This window comes from Meriones unguiculatus, chromosome 17, assembly GCF_030254825.1.
Source record: "Meriones unguiculatus strain TT.TT164.6M chromosome 17, Bangor_MerUng_6.1, whole genome shotgun sequence".
In the NCBI taxonomy this organism is placed as follows: Eukaryota; Metazoa; Chordata; class Mammalia; order Rodentia; family Muridae; genus Meriones; species Meriones unguiculatus.
The window spans coordinates 98,243,845-98,261,524 of record NC_083364.1 but is presented as its reverse complement, the minus strand read 5'-3'; the positions used below and the strand labels follow the sequence as shown (position 1 = coordinate 98,261,524).

Genomic DNA, 17,680 nt, shown 5'->3' with positions numbered 1-17,680 from the left:
CATTTATACCAGACCGGAGCAAGGAATAAATACAGGTTTGGGGATTAAATTCCTCCCTTCCTGTATGTTTTTAATCCTAAAACTCAAGGCAGTTTATGATAGAAGCTCCTTGGTGATAGGGCTGTGTCTGATGCCAGTTTGCATTCCTGGAGCTCAGAGCGGTGCTAGCTCCAGAGATGAGCATGGTCTGGGCCCTCATCACCTGCTCACCTATACAGAGCACCGGAGCATTGATGATATTCAGCTCAGCCTGTGGCGCGGCAGCTTTTTGAAGCTCAGTTGTTAAACCTGAGGCTTTCTACTATCTTAGCATATCAGCACAGAGCTCTTGAGCATCTTCCGCTTTAACCTGTGCTTTTGGTGCGATGGGACTGAAATGGCCGAGCTTCAGAAGGCCTTGTCCTGTGCGCTTTCCATCCCCTGAACCACACTGGGAGGCATGTGGCTGCAGAATGCCCATCCTGAGGGATCCTGCAGTGCCGTGCCACTATTGTGTAAATGTCCACTCTCTGAGGTAGTCCTGCTAGAAATACCCACCAACCCATTTGGGGCATCTAGGCAAGCCAGATAGACCAGGGTTTTGTCACACACTTACTTTAGTGGCCCTACAATAGTGCTCACATTAGGTGACTGCAGGGTGGCAAAAACAAACAAAAAACAGCCTATTCAGTCCTAATTGCACACTTGTTACTTCGCACTGGACACTAAACATCACATCCATGAGTGTGAAAAAAAAAAAGCATAGTAGTTACCCAGGCAACAGGAACAGGCAACAGGCTGGTGATAGAGGAGCTAGAAGAGGAAAAGTGATGGAGATCACGTTCAGCGGCCACTGAGTAGATGTTGAGAAGCCAGGGACGTTTCTTAGGCATCCCGTGACACCAGTCATCTCTGATGCTCGTGACAGCCTCAAAGCACGAGATCACCCACTGCTATTACCCAGGTGACTCTGATTTGCTGACTGTATAACATGCCAAAAACTGTAAACTGTAGTTGACAAGTACTGCCTCTTGAAACTCTGTAGTCTCTCCATGTAACCTACACCAAAGTAATAATGCTACCTGTGAAATTTGCCTTTGGGCAATTGTGTAAGCAGGCAGTTCTCAGCAGTTAATGTGTGTATGGGGGCGGCCTTATTTTATTGCCTCTGATAATCCATGTTTAAGTATCTGCCTATGTTAAAAGTCTGTAACTTTCATAATTAGAGTCTATGAAATATTGTTTATGTTCCATGAGATTATGGACAAACAGTTTGTTCCACACTGCTCAAGAGCCTCTGATGTCAGCCACAGGCACGGACCAGCAGAACACCAGCTGACAACAAAGGCCTTGACACAACCAAGGCAATGCTCGGGCTCATCACACTTCGGGCCTTTCTCACTTCTCCTCACCCCTGAAGGTCTCACAGACCTTGGAGTTGAGATGATGCAGGGACCATGGGCTTTCACACTCTCGAAGATGGATGGCCCCTATTCTTCTTCCTTGAAACATTTTTTTTTTTAATGTTGATCAGTTTCAAGGTGGGATTCAGAGAGAGACAAAGCAGAGGTCATCAAAGACAGAGCCAGGCCAGCTCCCTGTCCATCCTCTGAATGTCTGGGAAAGGTTCACAGCAATACAAGATTCTGGTTCTTCTGAGGTGATCTTATGAATCTCTATTTGAAAGTTAGCAGATTAGAGAGCACACACCCAAGACTGCACAGCACTGGCACTGCCATCATGGGCACACTCCTCCTTTGCCAAAGAGCCACCAAAGGTAATGGCTTGTCAGTTCTCAGGGAAATGTTTCATGCTCAAGAGCTGACAGCACCAGTGCCTGTTTCCTTTTCTTCCTTTCTGTCTGTCACTGCACTTCAAAAGAGGAGGTTATTGGAGCATTACATAACTATGTAAAATATGTTGACAAAGAAAACATTTTCTGTTCCACACAGTATATATTGAAAAGAAATCCTTTCAGTGTGATGGCACATGTCAGGAGTTCTCACTGCTGTCTTTTGAAGAACAGATTAAGCAAAATTATGTAAACTGTATAGAACTTGGAGAATTTTTTTTTTAGTTTTCTATCATTAAATTTATTTTTCTATTTTGAAATAAATGGCTTGAAAGATGATAGTTTTAATAACTTTAAACTCTATGCAAAGGCAGTGTTTGTGTTTATTGGTCTTTTATGTCTGTTATTTTCTCTTGCTTGAGAATGTACGCTCTTTTCATTTTATCAGCGCAACAGTCCTGTAAATGACACGTGGTCCTTGCGTGGCAGGGCTTACAAGGAAGAAAGGTCTGTAGCAGAAACTCAGGGATCCCAGGTCAGCAAACTGGACACTGGATATCACAGTCTGTAAAGGACTCATCTGTAAAGTATACTGGATTTGATTCCTCCAAAATCAGATCAAGGAAACCAGGGTGGCAGCATGGGCTTGCAATCCCAAAGCTGTGGAGGTGGAGACAGGCAGAGTCTTCATTCTTGCTGCCATCCATTCTGGATGAGTCAGGGAGCTCCAACTTAATAAGAGACAGTGTCTAAAAAAATGATAAACAGCCCTTGCTTTTGCTCGCTTGCTTCACCATGAGCCAAAGCCACTTGGTGAAGAGAGCTTATATTGCAGCTGACAGCTTGCAACCTATTACAGAAATCAAGATGGGAACTCAAGGCATGAGCCTGGAGAAGAAAGGAATGCAGCCCACTGCTTTGCCTCCATGCTCACCATCTACCTTCCTGAAGCAGTCGAGGCCTGTCTGTCAGGGAATAGTATCAGCCACAGTGGGCTGAGGTTCTGGTATCAGTAAACAAATTCACTAGGTTTAGGATAGATAAGCTTGCCAGGAGGAGGGACAGCAAGCAGGCAAACAGCGAAGTTTCCTTCTTTTGTGTCCATTTATCTGGGTGGAAGGAGCCGCCTACATTGAGAGGAAGATCTTTCCACCTCACATGATCTGATAAGGGAAATCCCAAGTGACTTGCACTTTGATTCCAGATCCAGCTGAGTTGACAACCATGATCGGCCATCACATTTCCTAAGGAGTGACAGTACTCCTTGTGTCTGCCTGGCCTCCAGACACATGAGAGCTCACCTGTTCAGCCACACACATGAACAGGCACGACACAAAGACACATGCACACACACCTCCTACACACAAGAATGTGCAGAGATATGAAGATACTTCTATGCATACATAACATAGCTGTGTGTGTGCATGTGCACACGTGTGTGTGTGTGTGTGTGTGTGTGTGTGTGTGTGTGTGTGTGTAGAGAGAAAGGGAGACAGTACATATATATGTATATAAAATGAAGATTTCTGATAATTTTACAATGATAAACCACAGAAACTGTCAACTGAACTGAAAAAAAAAAACAGAAATAGATGATATTTTTGCATTCTAGTCTTTTTTCCAGATAAAAATCACGTTGTCTATCAGGTGGAATCAGATTCCATGCAGAAACACTGCATAGAGTTTCCGAAGAGTGACAAAAGTGGCCCAAGCCACCCTCCGGTTGATGACAGGACTTGTGCCTGAGTAGTTTCTGTAGCTTTACATGTTTTATTATCAAATTATAATTGAGCAGTGTGTTGTGCCTAAAAATGTAGATTTTATACTATAAATTTAGAAGTTTATATTTTCAAAGGAAATGCAATCTCATTCTTCTGAAAGCTGGTTTTTGATATTACAGTCAGTCTGTGCAGCCAGAATCATGGAGGGAGATAAGACCACAGCTAAGGTGTGGAGCTGAGCACCCATCCTCCTCCCTGAGAGCAAAACAGTAGCTCTCAGTTTTTAGATTCATTATTTCCAAACTAACTGAAAAGGAGCCAGATACCTACAAACCCTGAATATACAAAGAGCTGAACTCTGCCCTAGACAAAAAAACAAATATTGCCGATGGCTCTAAGGGAACTCAACAGCATTCCCTGGGGAGTGCGTGAAACACGTTACTGCTTTGTTGTTTGTTGATGTACTTCAAATTGATGCAAAAAGTGCATGCTCCTTCACAAGGAATTTGCAATAGAAAATGTATTTTCTCTTTACTTATTGCATCCTAAAAGCAGGTGAATAGTTCCAGAAAATCTGCTAAACGAGGCGCAAAGCAATTACATGTCAATTTTATTGCTATGAGAGAAATAAATATCTAGCTGGAGTGTAAATTTATAAGATCATATGTTTTTTGTAATATAATAAAGAAAATATCCCAGTTTATCCAATAGAAAAGCTGAAACAGATTGGACCCTTAAGTAAATACATAATAGCTTTTAACAATTGTGAGAAGATTCTTCAAGTAGAGAAAATAGTTCTCAGAGGGATTTGTTGATGTCAAGTTGTTTCCATTCTATTTTTAATTTTTTTCTATTAGCTCTTTGAGAATCTCAGACAATGTGTTTTGATCACACTCGCTCCACCTCCAAATCCTCTTGGTTCCACTCCCTTCCCTGCCCACCAAGCATCATGTTTTCTTGTGTATTTTACCCATTAGATCCATCTGTGCTCTCTGTACATTCTTGGATGCATGGTCAGTGCTTCTCAGTCTTCCTGATGCTGCGACCCTTTAACACAGATCCTTGTCTCTGGGGTGACCCTTACCATAAAATTATTTTGTTGCTATTTCATCACTGTAATTTTGCTACTATCATGAATCCTAATGTAAGCATCTGATATGCAGGATATCTGAAATGTAACCCACAAGGAGTTCTTGACCCTCATTGAAAACCACACCGTAGAAAGTGGCTGACTTACAAAGGGATGTCTTCCAGTGAAAATGACACTCCCTCTTCCCGCAGCTCTCAGCTGCAGGCAGCTCCTTACTTAGTGGGACTTTGTGGCCACCTCTCCCCTCTAGGCTGGGATTTGGTCTGGTTTGAACTTGGGCAGGTCTTGTGCATGCTGTCACAACAGTTTTGCAACTGTCCTGTTATATCCAGAGATGCTGTTTCCTTGTGGTCATGCACTGCCTCTGGCTCTTACAGGATATCTATCTGCACCAGCTCTGCAAGATCCTTGAGCCTTGAGGGAGAGTTGAAGCTTTATCTGGGATGAACATTTATTCCACAGCCTCACACTTTGCACCTTGACCAGTTGTGGGCCTCTGTTCTAACCATGTTGCCTGCAGAATGCAGCTTTTCTGCTCAAGGTTGAGGAGCACACTAATCTAGAGGTCCAACGTTGAGCTGTAGGGGACGGTCACTAAACTACAGGTTCAATGTTGTGCTGTAGGGGCCAGTCCCTAATCTACAGGTTCAATGTTGAGCTGTAGGGGATGGTCCCTAATCTACAGGTTCAATGTTGAGCTGTAGGAGATGGTCCCTAATCTACAGGTTCAATGTTGAGCTGTAGGGGATGGTCCCTAATCTACAGGTTCAATGTTGAGCTGTAGGGGATGGTCCCTAATCTACAGGTTCAATGTTGAGCTGTAGGGGCCAGTCCCTAATCTACAGGTTCAATGTTGAGCTGTAGGGGATGGTTCCTAATCTAAAGGTTCAATGTTGAGCTGTAGGGGATGGTCACTAAACTACAGGTTCAATGTTGAGCTGTAGGGGTCAGTCCCTAATCTACAGGTTCAATGTTGAGCTGTAGGGGATGGTCACTAAACTACAGGTTCAATGTTGAGCTGTAGGGGTCGGTCCCTAATCTACAGGTTCAATGTTGAGCTGTAGGGGATGGTCCCTAATCTACAGGTTCAATGTTGAGCTGTAGGGGTCAGTCCCTAATCTACAGGTTCAATGTTGAGATGTAGGGGATGGTCCCTAATCTACAGGTTCAATGTTGAGCTGTAGGGGATGGTCCCTAATCTACAGGTTCAATGTTGAGCTGTAGGGGATGGTCCCTAATCTACAGGTTCAATGTTGAGCTGTAGGGGTCAGTCCCTAATCTATAGGTTCAATGTTGAGCTGTAGGGGTCAGTCCCTAATCTACAGGTTCAATGTTGAGCTTTAGGGGTCAGTCCCTAATCTACAGGTTCAATGTTGAGCTGTAGGGGATGGTCTCTAATTTACAGGTCCAACATTAAGCTGTAGGGGATGGTCCCTAATCTACAGATTCAATGTTGAGCTGTAGGGGTCGGTCTCCACGTTGTATTTACAAAGACATTGCTTCTGTCTGTTTCAGGATCTAGATTTCTCATCACGTCCACGGGAGCCTTGTATATTAAAGATGTACAGAACGAAGATGGGCTGTACAACTACCGCTGCATCACGCGGCACAGATACACAGGAGAGACGAGACAGAGCAACAGCGCCAGACTGTTCGTGTCAGGTGAGAGCACAGAGCCAGGGCCACATCCTCCTCTCTGCTACCCTCGGTGCCACTGCTATGTTAGTTCTTTTCTTTTTTTCCCTTTTTTAAATTTTTATTAATTACAGTTTATTCACTTTGTATCCCCACTGTACCTCCCTCCATCCTCTCCTCCCAATCCCACTCTCCCTCTTCCCCACCCGTGTCCCTCTCCCAGTCCATTGAAAGGGGAGGTTTTCCTCCCCTTCCTTCTGATCCTAGTCTATCAGGTCTTATTGGGACTGGCTGCATTGTCTTCTTCTGTGGCCTGGTAAGGCTGCTCCCCGCTCAGGGAGAGGTGATCAAAGAGCAGGCCGATCAGTTCATATCAGAGACAGTCCCTGTCCCCATTCCTATGGAGGCCACTTGGATACTGAACTGCCATAGACTACCTCTGTGCAGGGGTTCCAGGCCATCTCCATGAGTGGTCCTTGGCTGGAGTATCAGTTTCAGAAAAGACACCTGTGCCCAGCCTTTTAGGATAAACATACTAAAATATGTACACCTAAGGAAGCTAATCAGGAAGGAGGACCCTGGCTAAGATGCTCAATCCCCATTCAGAAAGGCAAAGAGGATGGACATCGGAGGAGGGAGAAAACAGGGAACAAGACAGGAGCCTACCACAGAGGGCCTCTGAAAGGCTCTACCCTGTAGATGTTGAGACTCATAGTCAAACTTTGGGCAGAGTGCAGGGACTCTTATGAAAGAAGGGGGAGATAGAAAGACCTGGAGAAGACAGGAGCTCTGCAAGGACAATGACAGATCCTAAAAGTCTATTAGTTTTTGACATTGTAAACCAAGCTGAAGAATTTGTGACCAATCAGAAACCTTCAACTTTTGCCTCAATGTATTTTGTAAGCAATGTCTGTCTTTTAAGGCAACAGCCAAGTAACACTGCAAACACAAATATTCCAAATTATTTTACAGTTTAGAAGAAACTGTACATTCAGTTTTGAGAGGCATGCCCCATGCCTTGTCCCACATTTTTTTAAGTTTTTTTTTCATTGATGGGCACAGCCAAGCCAGTCTGCTTCCAGTCATACCAGTCAAAAGGGCCCATGTCTGTGGACCCCCAAGTCTGGAATACCCCTGAAATATAAGCCAGAATGAACCTTGTCTTTCTGATCTGTACAGTCTTGAATGGCCTGTGACAGTGGCCATTCTTGTGTTTTGAATGGTGAGTTTGGTTAAACATGTAGCAGGTGAAAGTAAGGGACTAAACAAGAGGTTGTAGAGTGAAGCTGAAGACAGCAATGCAAACACCAACCCAGACACTCCCAACACCCAGCAGGAATGACTGGAGTGGCCTGGCAGAGAGAGGACAGAGGAAATAAACAGGCGAGCACATGGCAACAGTAGAGATGACCTCATAAAATTGGATGCTCACAGCATACAGCAGAGGGTGACTGGGAAAGGGGGCATCAGATAGAATTGCTGTTAGGCTTTTCCTCTGTGGCTCCCTATGAATGAATTCTGGCTTCTCATTCCCATTGCAGCCACTTTATATTATGGAATAAGCAATAGTTACCTGGGTTGGAAGTAGTTTGCTTTTTAGCTGTTCTCAGTCATGAAATGATTTAATCCCCTTGGTTGTTGCTGCTTTTCTCTTGCCCTACTATAGAGCCAGTGGTGGGGGTTGGGACAGTGACTTGAGGGAAACTTGAAATAAGTATGCTGGAGAGAACTGTTGGTGCCAGAGTCCACTTTTACCAAATGAAAACATGTATTGCATGTTCTCTCCCAGTGCTCATGGGTAGCTCACTCTGTTTTGAGTTAGTCTACATGGGACTTTGAACTTTCTAAGCCCTCTAAGTTTCATGAACTTCCTGAGTCCTGTAAGTTTCATGAACTTTCCCAGTCTTAGAAGCCTCCCGTCTCCCTTATGAAGGAAATGTTTCAATTTTGAGGTAATAGTGGCATAAAATATTTGAGGAGAGATATCTCTCTTTCCCTGTCTCTAGGGCCAAACTGCAGTTGGTATTCCTAGACTCTGGTAGCAAACTATTTCAATATCATTTCTTGATACTAGCTGGGAAAATTAAATTTATAAGAGGATGTAAAGCATGAAAATTGAAATCAGCCTGAACAGCAAGACAACTGAAGGGCAGTACCTCAAGGCATAGGATGGACACAGCATGACCGGCGGGGGGGGGGGGGGGGAGAGAATGCATAGTGCATGGTGTGAGTGGAATTGTAGACAGGAATAAGGAAGGTGGCAGGGTTTGCTCAAGGGCAGAATGGGGGTTGTACACTGGCTTCAAGAGCTACTTTTGAGACTGATGCGTCCACTGTCTATTTCTGTAACTGCTGGAAGTCTGGGGCTGGGGTTAGCTGCTTCTCTTTCGCCACCTCTGGGAATTGTACAAATAGCGGACTTCTTGGAACTCTGAGCCCAGTTAGTTAGGGCCTGGGGTTAGGAAAGGGAGTAATTTCCTTTTACTAGTCTAAGTCTAACTGAGACAGGATTTAACTGCAATTTTGAGTAACATTTCCCTGTTGGCTAATGAAGTTGTTGTCCCGTGGTATTTCTTCTTTTGATAATCATCTGTTTACTTTTAACTTGATTATTAATTGTATTTTTAAAACATTTCAAGCACTTTCGGTTTTTGTGTATGTGTTTTCCTGAGTTTTGTAGGTATGCCGGACTTTGATCATTTGTCAGATAATAGTTGGCAAGTATTTTCTTCTAGTTAGAGAGTGTGGGGAACTCAACCTCTTTTTTTCCTACTGTAAGAATATAAACTAGAACTGCGAACAGCATGGGAAGCCTTTACAAAGCTAAACTCAGATCTGCTGTGCGGTGGAGAGACCCAAAGGAAATGACACTGGCGTGTCACAGCCTAGCATGGCCGTGTGGATTCCAGAACTATCCGTACCAGCTTCTATGTGAAATCAGTTCAGGTCATTAACAGATGAAGAGCAATGAGGAAAACGTGGTGTATAGAGTACAGTGTTCTTGAGCCATGAAGAAAAATGAAATCCTATTATTTGCAGTCCCATGGGCAGAAGTAGAGGCTTTGGTGTTAAATAAAACAAGCCAGGCAGAGAAAGACAAAAATCTCATGTTCCCATCCGTATGTGGTCCTTGAACATAGACTAGTGATTTCTAGATGATGGGAAAGCAGTGGGAAAGAGCTTAAATTTGATCAGTACCAATGGCATGCATGTATTGGCATATTATACCAAACTCCCAAAGTCTGTACATTTAGCACCTGCTTACCAAAAGCAAATAAGAATAAAACATTCAAAATAAATACCTGGTATGCTACGTCCCTTTAATCTCGTGAAATGAAGTTTGCTAATGTGACATCAATCTGTGCCATTGTTGAGAGATATGGTGTTGCCTCTTACCAAAAGGTCATTTCCTCCTTGGCTGAGAGGACAACTCCTGTCAAAGCGTATTGACTCCAGATATTTCCACAAAGCAGGAATCGCCATCCATAGCTCTGACTGGGATTCAGCCTTTTAAAAGTTATGGGTAGGATAGATTTGTCCGTCCTGTTTCAAAGATCCGTGGCAGCGGTGGGCAGGAGGTCCAGGATTAATGTATGAGGTCTCACAGGTGTTCTACGTGGCCACACATACTCCCCACTGTTGGCCTTTGACAAATTTCATTTTTCTTCTGCAGACCCAGCGAATTCAGCCCCATCCATCCTGGATGGGTTTGATCACCGCAAAGCCATGGCGGGGCAGCGTGTGGAGCTGCCTTGCAAAGCGCTTGGGCACCCAGAGCCAGATTACCGCTGGCTGAAGGACAACATGCCCCTGGAACTTTCTGGGAGGTTCCAGAAGACAGTGACTGGGCTGCTCATTGAGAACAGCCGCCCCTCAGACTCAGGCAGTTATGTGTGTGAAGTATCCAACCGATATGGCACTGCCAAGGTGATAGGCCGCCTGTATGTGAAACGTAAGTTGGATGGTTACTGGAAAAGGTGGCGTTGACCACATGGAGAATGTCCTGAAGAAGACAACCTCCATCTTTCCTCACAGCCGTATTCTGACCTCACAGCATCTGACCTACATCTGTGGTACTTTGCCTGGCAGATGAGAAATTGCCCACATGGTTACACAGCCCACATGGTTACATTGCCTTGAGGTTTTCATGAGGCCACAGGATCACTGCTTTCCAGAGACAATACCCAGCAGTCACTCTTAATGGCCAAACTCTGAAAACAGATAAGGGAGAGGGTGGTGTTGGTGTCTCAGTGATGGAAACCAAACAAATGCTTGATTTTTGCCTCTTTCTAGAATTACTTTAAATGTCTCAAGAGGACCACTATCAGTGGAAATGTAGGTTCAAAATCACACAGACTAAACCTGGGCACAATGCCGTCCTTCCTTCCTTCCTTTCTTCCTTCCTTCCTTCCTTCCTTCCTTCCTTCCTTCCTTCCTTCCTTCCTCCCTCCCTCCCTCCTTCCTTCCCTCCCTCCCTCCCTCCCTTCCTTCCTTCCTTCCTGCCTTCCATTTATTTCTTTGTGTGTGCTGGGGGAGCACCTGTGTACCATAGCTCATATGTGCATGTCATAAGATAACCTGTAAGAACTGGTCCTCTACTTTCATCCTGTGGTCCCAGAGCTCACACTTGGATGGAGAAGCTTGGCAACAAGTGTCTTTACCTGATGAGCCAACGTATTGGCCCTGTACTGTTTCATAGAGAATTTTTTTTTCATATTCTCCAAGATTCTCTTCCCTTCACCCTGGCCGGACCCTTAAAGAATGTGCGGGGATGTTGATGGCCGGTTGGGGATCAAGGAGGTTGTAACTTTGGAGTGTACTCTGACCGAGTGAAACATCCTCCAATTTACTAATATGGAAACCAAAGCAATATGAATTGGCCAACATCACATGTCCAGAAAGGTGCAAGGAAACCACAGTGAGAGATGTCCTGTCCTTGACAAAACCTACAATTATCTTTAAAATGCATTTTTGAACTGAAGAAATTGAGTTCAAGGTTCTCACCCTTATGACAGAGCCACTTGTATCAGCATGTTTTTCTAGACCAGCACCTGTGTATGAATGGCTGCTTCAGTATCAAGCATAGGTAGCTCACATGCCTTCATAGTACTTTAAGTGAGTGAGTTTAAATCAGGGACCTGAATGGTTTTCGGGAAGCAGCTTGAGCTCAGGCCAGGGATGGCTAGCAGTAGAAGAATATTCCACCACCAATGTCTTTTCCTGGTTGAAGAGTTGTGTCTCACCTAGATTCAACAATTGGATATCAGAAGGCCAAGAGAATTGTGACAATAGACTCCAGATGTTTTTCTGTTGAAGTTTCCTGGGCCCATGTTCCATGCTAAAGTGACTTTATATCTTGGGCTAGCATCAGGGCTTCTCCATATAACACTGAATAATACTGACCCCAAATAACACTGAAGTGGGACTCAAATGAAGTCATATGTCCTGATTTCTGATTTAATATAAACTGATGAGTTTAAATGTCTTCAAATCCTTAGATAATCCCCTTGTGTAAGAGTGTTGGCTGTGGAGTCATTCTCTCATCTCCAGTGTCTACAACTTCCCATCTTCCCCCCTTAGCATAAAACATCATTCCAAGACGTGCTCCCCGCCAGTCTTCAGGCTGACTCCCAGTGTTGCCCTGCCTCCCTCTCTCGAAGAACATTTACCACGAGCTACATTTGCAAGGGTATCTGGGGAAAGATAGAGATTCCTGCTGTGTTGGTTTTTACGACTACAACACTCTGACACATCCAGAGAAGTTATTTGGACTTTTCACCATTCCCTTCTTCCTCTGCAATGCTCATTCTGCCTGTGGAAGATGAGATCTTCCCTCCAACTCTCTGCTCTGAATGGAAAGCATTCTGTTGGGTTCTGGGTCTATAATCAAGTCTGGTTTCTTTTAGGTGACAGATACATGTAGATATGAGCTTTATGTGAGGTACTAAGCCAACATTTCAACAGAATGGCATACAAAGCCAGCATGGAGTCATGCACTCTGCTTCTCCAATAGCCCTCTTTAGACCGTCTTCCCATCTCTCCTGCATATGCAAGCTTTAAATCTTGGGTCCTCATTAAGGCTTGTTTCACTGTCCCATCCAGGCCAACTCCTGAACACTGGATCTTTTCTGCTGTTTTCCGCACCTCTCTGAGGCTGACTCCAAGATCTATCTCCATGCCAGCATCTGATATTATGTGACCCATTAGAGATCCTAAAGATATTTGATTGTGCACCTTCTTATTTCCCTGTGTGTTTGCAGACTTTGGCCATTAGGAATGACAGCTGGGTGGTAGTGTCATTGCAATGAGAATGGCAGCAAAATTCATAACAAAAACCTATGTGGCTACTCCTTCAGGAATGCATGGGGAATATCTAGGTGGTTTTGGCACATGACATATGTACCACAGAGTGTCTACCTATCTTTGTCTCACCCGAGACCGTAAACCTTGGCACCTCCCTTGAGTTAGGTCTGTGGAATTGGAAAAAGGAACTTCAGAGAACAGAAGTCTATCCTTGTTCCAGTGAGTGAGACTTACATTAAACCCAAACTATTTTTTTGTCTCCCGTATGATCCCAGTTCTCTTCTTGGTAACAATTGGCCCAAACATGATAATGGACTAAGGCAAGGCCGTTAGTGCTCCCCTGGGAGGAGGCTTTATATTTTCACATACTTATGTTCCCATCGGTAATTATCATATTGCATTTCTTATTATCTATAGGTCAAGACTATCACAGGTACTCTAAGAAGTGTGACCAACATTGTGGTATACACACAGAGAGAAAGGGGCTGAGAGAAAACAGCAAGGCTGGTGTTTCTAAGCAAAGTGGGACCCCAAATAACACTGAGTGCTACTCCAAATCACACTGGCATGCGCCCCCAAATAACACTGAAGTGGGACTCAAATGAAGTACCCTGCCAGTTACTCCTCAGCCTCAACAAAAGAGCAGTATGTTATTTAAACAGTGTCACTACCTAGTGGTGTTTCAGCATCTTTCTCTCTCTTATCTAATACCCAGAGCCACTGAAAGCCACCATCAGTCCCAGAAAGGTTAAAAGCAGCGTGGGCAGCCAGGTCTCCTTGTCCTGCAGTGTGTCGGGAAATGAGGATCAAGAACTCTCCTGGTACCGAAATGGTGAGATCCTCAAGCCTGGGAAAAACGTGAGGATCACAGGGCTGAACCACGCAAATCTCATCATGGATCACATGGTGAAGAGCGACGGGGGCGCCTACCAGTGCTTTGTGCGCAACGACAAGCTCTCCGCTCAAGACTACGTCCAGGTGGTCCTTGAAGGTCAGTGGGCAGGGCTGCAGGGCGTACCCCATGCAGAGTCCAGAGGAGCGTGGGCTGGGGAGGGCCATGCAGGGCCAAAGAGAAGATCGGACGCTGTGGGCTGGGGAGGGCCATGCAGGGCCAAGGAGAAGAGTGGACGCTGTGGGGCAGGGACGGACATGCAAAGCCACCCTGGGTGAAGAGCGGACGCTGGCTGTCTCTCTGACTGGTGACTGGCGCCTCATAAGGTCAGGCAGGGGAGATGCAGTGTCCTGAGGAGCGAGCGTGCCTCAGTGTTAGGTGAGAAGTGTGACCTGAGATTGTGGGAATGCGTCCCACTCTTGTTTAAAGTCACCTGCCAAAAGATCAACCTTTGAACCTACAGTCCTGGGCTCTATTTCCAGTTCATTATTTTCTAGCTGTGTAGTTCAGCCTGGATTTGTTTGGAGGCTTGAGGGGTGTGTAAGTGGGATGTTTGTTTGGGGTCTACCTGATGATGCATAGTGGAATGTTTAGGGACCTCTTGATGACAACAACTATTTCTCCAAGGTGTGACCACACACACAACACATGCACTCACATGCACACACACAACATACTAACGTAATACACACATCACACACAACACACGTATACACACACACCACACACATATGTACACAACCTACACACATACACAAGTAATATACACAACACACACATACACACATACACACCACATACACATAAAATATACACACAAAATACACAGAGCACACATATACACATATAACATGCATGCACATAAGACACATATATACACAACACACACATACACACACACACACACACACACACACATACATACAAGAAATGTCTCCAGATATGGGCAAGTCTTCTCTGAGCTGTGAGGCATGGACAGAGTGATCCCACACTTGAGAAGAATGTTAGGGATAATAATAACCTCAGAGTCAATAGAATGTTTGTTTGGATGAAAATATGACCTGTGGTGGGTGCCATTGTCTATAGCCTGGTCAAAATGTACCCAGACTTAGGTGTGTGGAGCGTGTGAGGAATTGCCTTGGGGTGGAATTATATGGGCTATGTGTGCTTTTGTAAATTGGTTACTGAGTACTTAAATCTCCAAGTTCATCTGTCACCCAGGGAATGGAGCTGTGACAGGTGACATTTAAGCCAGGCATATATTTATCACCAGATAATTGAAATGGCTCCTGTCTGTGTATTTGTGTCTTGATGGGAATTATATCATTATCTAGCATTTAAAATCCATCCATTATCAGTTGTTGGAAGTGATGAAATTATTTTTCTATAGCCCAAGGATAGAATAAGTAAAGCCCATTAGCGTGTGTAAGTTTAAATCTTCCCAGTGCTGAGAGAATAGCTGCATTATTGTGCCTTTGACCTAAGCTACTTTATGAGAAGCAGCAGCTTAGCAATGATGGTGCAAGCATTACTGCAGACAGTGAGGACACAGCGCATGTGGTAACCACCTGACACTACTTCACACATAAGAATTAAGAGCAGACAGTAATCAGTTTGCATGGAGATGGTCCTGGAAGCCCATATGAACGCTGGTCCTCCCAGAGTCACTATTTTTAGCTTCTTGCTAAAGAAAACAGGGAGAGATTACCTGTCTAGGGCCTGTTACCCCGGCAACTGTCTCAAGTAACTAAGAAAACCTAAAGAGCATATTGATCATCTACAATGATGTCAAAAGGGTTTCATTATCAGAATGACAGCTGGGCAGATTACAGAGGCGCTGGGGTCTCACTGGGCCAGTAAGGCCTGCCTTCATCTCCACAAAGCCAGTCACGGGATAGAAAAGGGGTGGGGTGGGGTGCCAAGCACGCTCCCCAGCTTATTTGTCTCCTGTCAGTTTTTGTTCAGGATGAGAGAATTAATTTCTTCTAAAAGATGACAGTACTAACGTCACAAAAAGAGAATTCTGTCTGGCACCTGACACACAGCTGTGCCAGCACCGTTGTGGGCAACCCTCGTTTCCCACTGTTAGAACTGGATTAAGATAAACATCATAATTATCTCAGCCTGCATGACTCCCCACGACTGAATTGAGTGAAAAATCTGGGAGCCGTTACCAGGAGGCCCAATTCCCGAGAACCTTGTAATGGCAGGGTCATAGTTGGAATAAGCGTGAAACGGGAAGATGAACACAAGGAATCCGGGTTCATATTCCAGGAGAGAAGAAACGGCACCTCTAAAGCAAGCTTTCAAGCATGTGAAATTGAGGAAGCTTAGGGTAGAGAACCGAGAAAACTCCAGAGCCAGCAGAAGGACAGGCTTGCAGGAAGGGAGAGGGAGATGTTTTCTTCTGAGGACACCTCCAAGGCCAGGTGCTGCTGCAGCTAGAAGAAAAGCATAGCGCCAAAGCCACAGAGCTAAGCCGGCTGGGGCAGAAGGTGCACAAAGGAAAGATGCCACGAGAAAGTCCCCTGGTCTTCACATAAACCGCTTTGGAAGACTTGGTTGGCACATGGACTGCAATGGAGAGGGAATCTAATTCTACTTAGAACACTAGGAACATTATTTTTTTAAGGTTTACTTTTATTCATTTTTATTATTTTTTGTTTGTTTTTTTAAATTTTTATTAATTACATTTTATTCATTTTGTATCCCTCCTGTAGTTCCCTCCTTCCTCCCCTCCCAATCTCACCCTCTTCCTTCTCTTCCCCGTATGCCCCTCCCCAAGTCCACTGATAGGGGAGGTCCTCCTCACCTTCCTTCTGACCCTTGTCTATCAGGTCTCATCAGGAGTGGCTGCATTGTCTTCCTTTGTGGCCTGGTAAGGCTGCTCCCCTCTCAGGGGAAGGTGATCAAAGAGCAGGCCAATCAGTTCATGTCAGAGACAGTCCCTGTTCCCATTACTATGGAACCCACTTGGACACTGAACTGCCATGGGCTACATCTGTGCAGGGGTTCTAGGTTATCTCCCTGCATGGTCCTTGGTTGGAGTATCAGCCACAGGAAGGACCCCTGTGCCCAGATATTTTGGTCTGTCTCTCCTTGTGGAGCTCCTGTGCTTCCTCAAGATCCACCTATACCACTCCTAGGCATATTTCATTTTTATTATTAAGTAATTCAATTTACATATTGATCATGGGAACCTCCATCCCACAACCCCTGCCCTAGTCCCCAGGATAGGGGAGCCCCTTCCCAGACACCCAGCTCATCTGTTCATATGAGGACTCAGTTCTCCCCCTGTGGCCTGGTTGGGAAATCCCTAAAAAGAAAACAACAAATGGCAAAATAAAATGAAAGTAGATAACAGAAAAAGATTTGGAGGTGACCCATGTGTTAGGATTAAGAGATAAGGAATCTTATTCTATTTATAGAAATACATTCAATGATTTAAAGGAAAATATGGCAATAAATACTGAACTTATTTTTAAAAACCCAACACTTGGGAAACTAAGGCAAGAGGATCATGAGTTTGTGGCCACCTTGGGCACAAAGTGAGACACAGATACATGTATGTAAGTTGACACTGAAAAGCAGGGACCTTCTAATGGGAAGTTGATTTACAATGTAAATACAATAGGCTGAAGGACTAAACCTGCTCAGGCTTGGAAGCTTCACTCTGAAGCCCTATGGATGGAGGTAGAGACACTGCTCAGTGAAGCGTGGTAGGTGTGACCTCAGATGTGTCACATATGGGTGGTCAGTTGAGTTTCACAAGGATATAGGAGATTTACAGGTAAAGGAAATATTTTCAACAACTAGCCACAGTCATGTGAATAAGAATATACAGAAGTGAGTAAGGCACCAGAACAACAATCAGAACTTACATAAAAATACATTTGATATAAATTGTAGACCCAAATGTATAATATTAAACTAACATTTAAAATATTCACTAACATTCCCCAGGTAGTGTAGATGTCGGGGCTGGAAAGGTGGCATGGCTGCTCTTGTGGAGGACCCAGGTTCAGGTCCCATCACCCCCATTATCACCATTGCCTGTAACTCCAGCTCCAGGGGATCCGACACTCTCTTCCAGGACACTACACACATGGAGTGCAAACATACAAGGAGGCAAATACTCATATACACAAAATGCAATGAAGAAACCTAAAACATTAGTCTAAAGAAATTCTTTCAAAAATTCTACAAATCCAAAACTCAAAGTCAGCCTAATTAAGAAAAATGAGCAGGAAATTTGAGTGACACTCCTC

General features: G+C 44.5%; 1 protein-coding gene across 3 annotated transcripts in view; it reads left to right on the top strand.

Annotated features, from left to right (window-relative positions):
- Dscam (DS cell adhesion molecule) overlaps positions 1-17,680 on the top strand; it is a 547,677-nt gene that overhangs the window by 313,501 nt on the left and 216,496 nt on the right. For all 3 annotated transcript variants that reach the window (XM_060370834.1, XM_060370835.1, XM_060370836.1), the window contains exons 4-6: positions 6,098-6,244; positions 9,891-10,169; positions 13,236-13,511. In XM_060370834.1, coding sequence (XP_060226817.1) covers positions 6,098-6,244; positions 9,891-10,169; positions 13,236-13,511 — 702 coding nt within the window. The remainder of the gene's footprint in view (positions 1-6,097; positions 6,245-9,890; positions 10,170-13,235; positions 13,512-17,680) is intronic.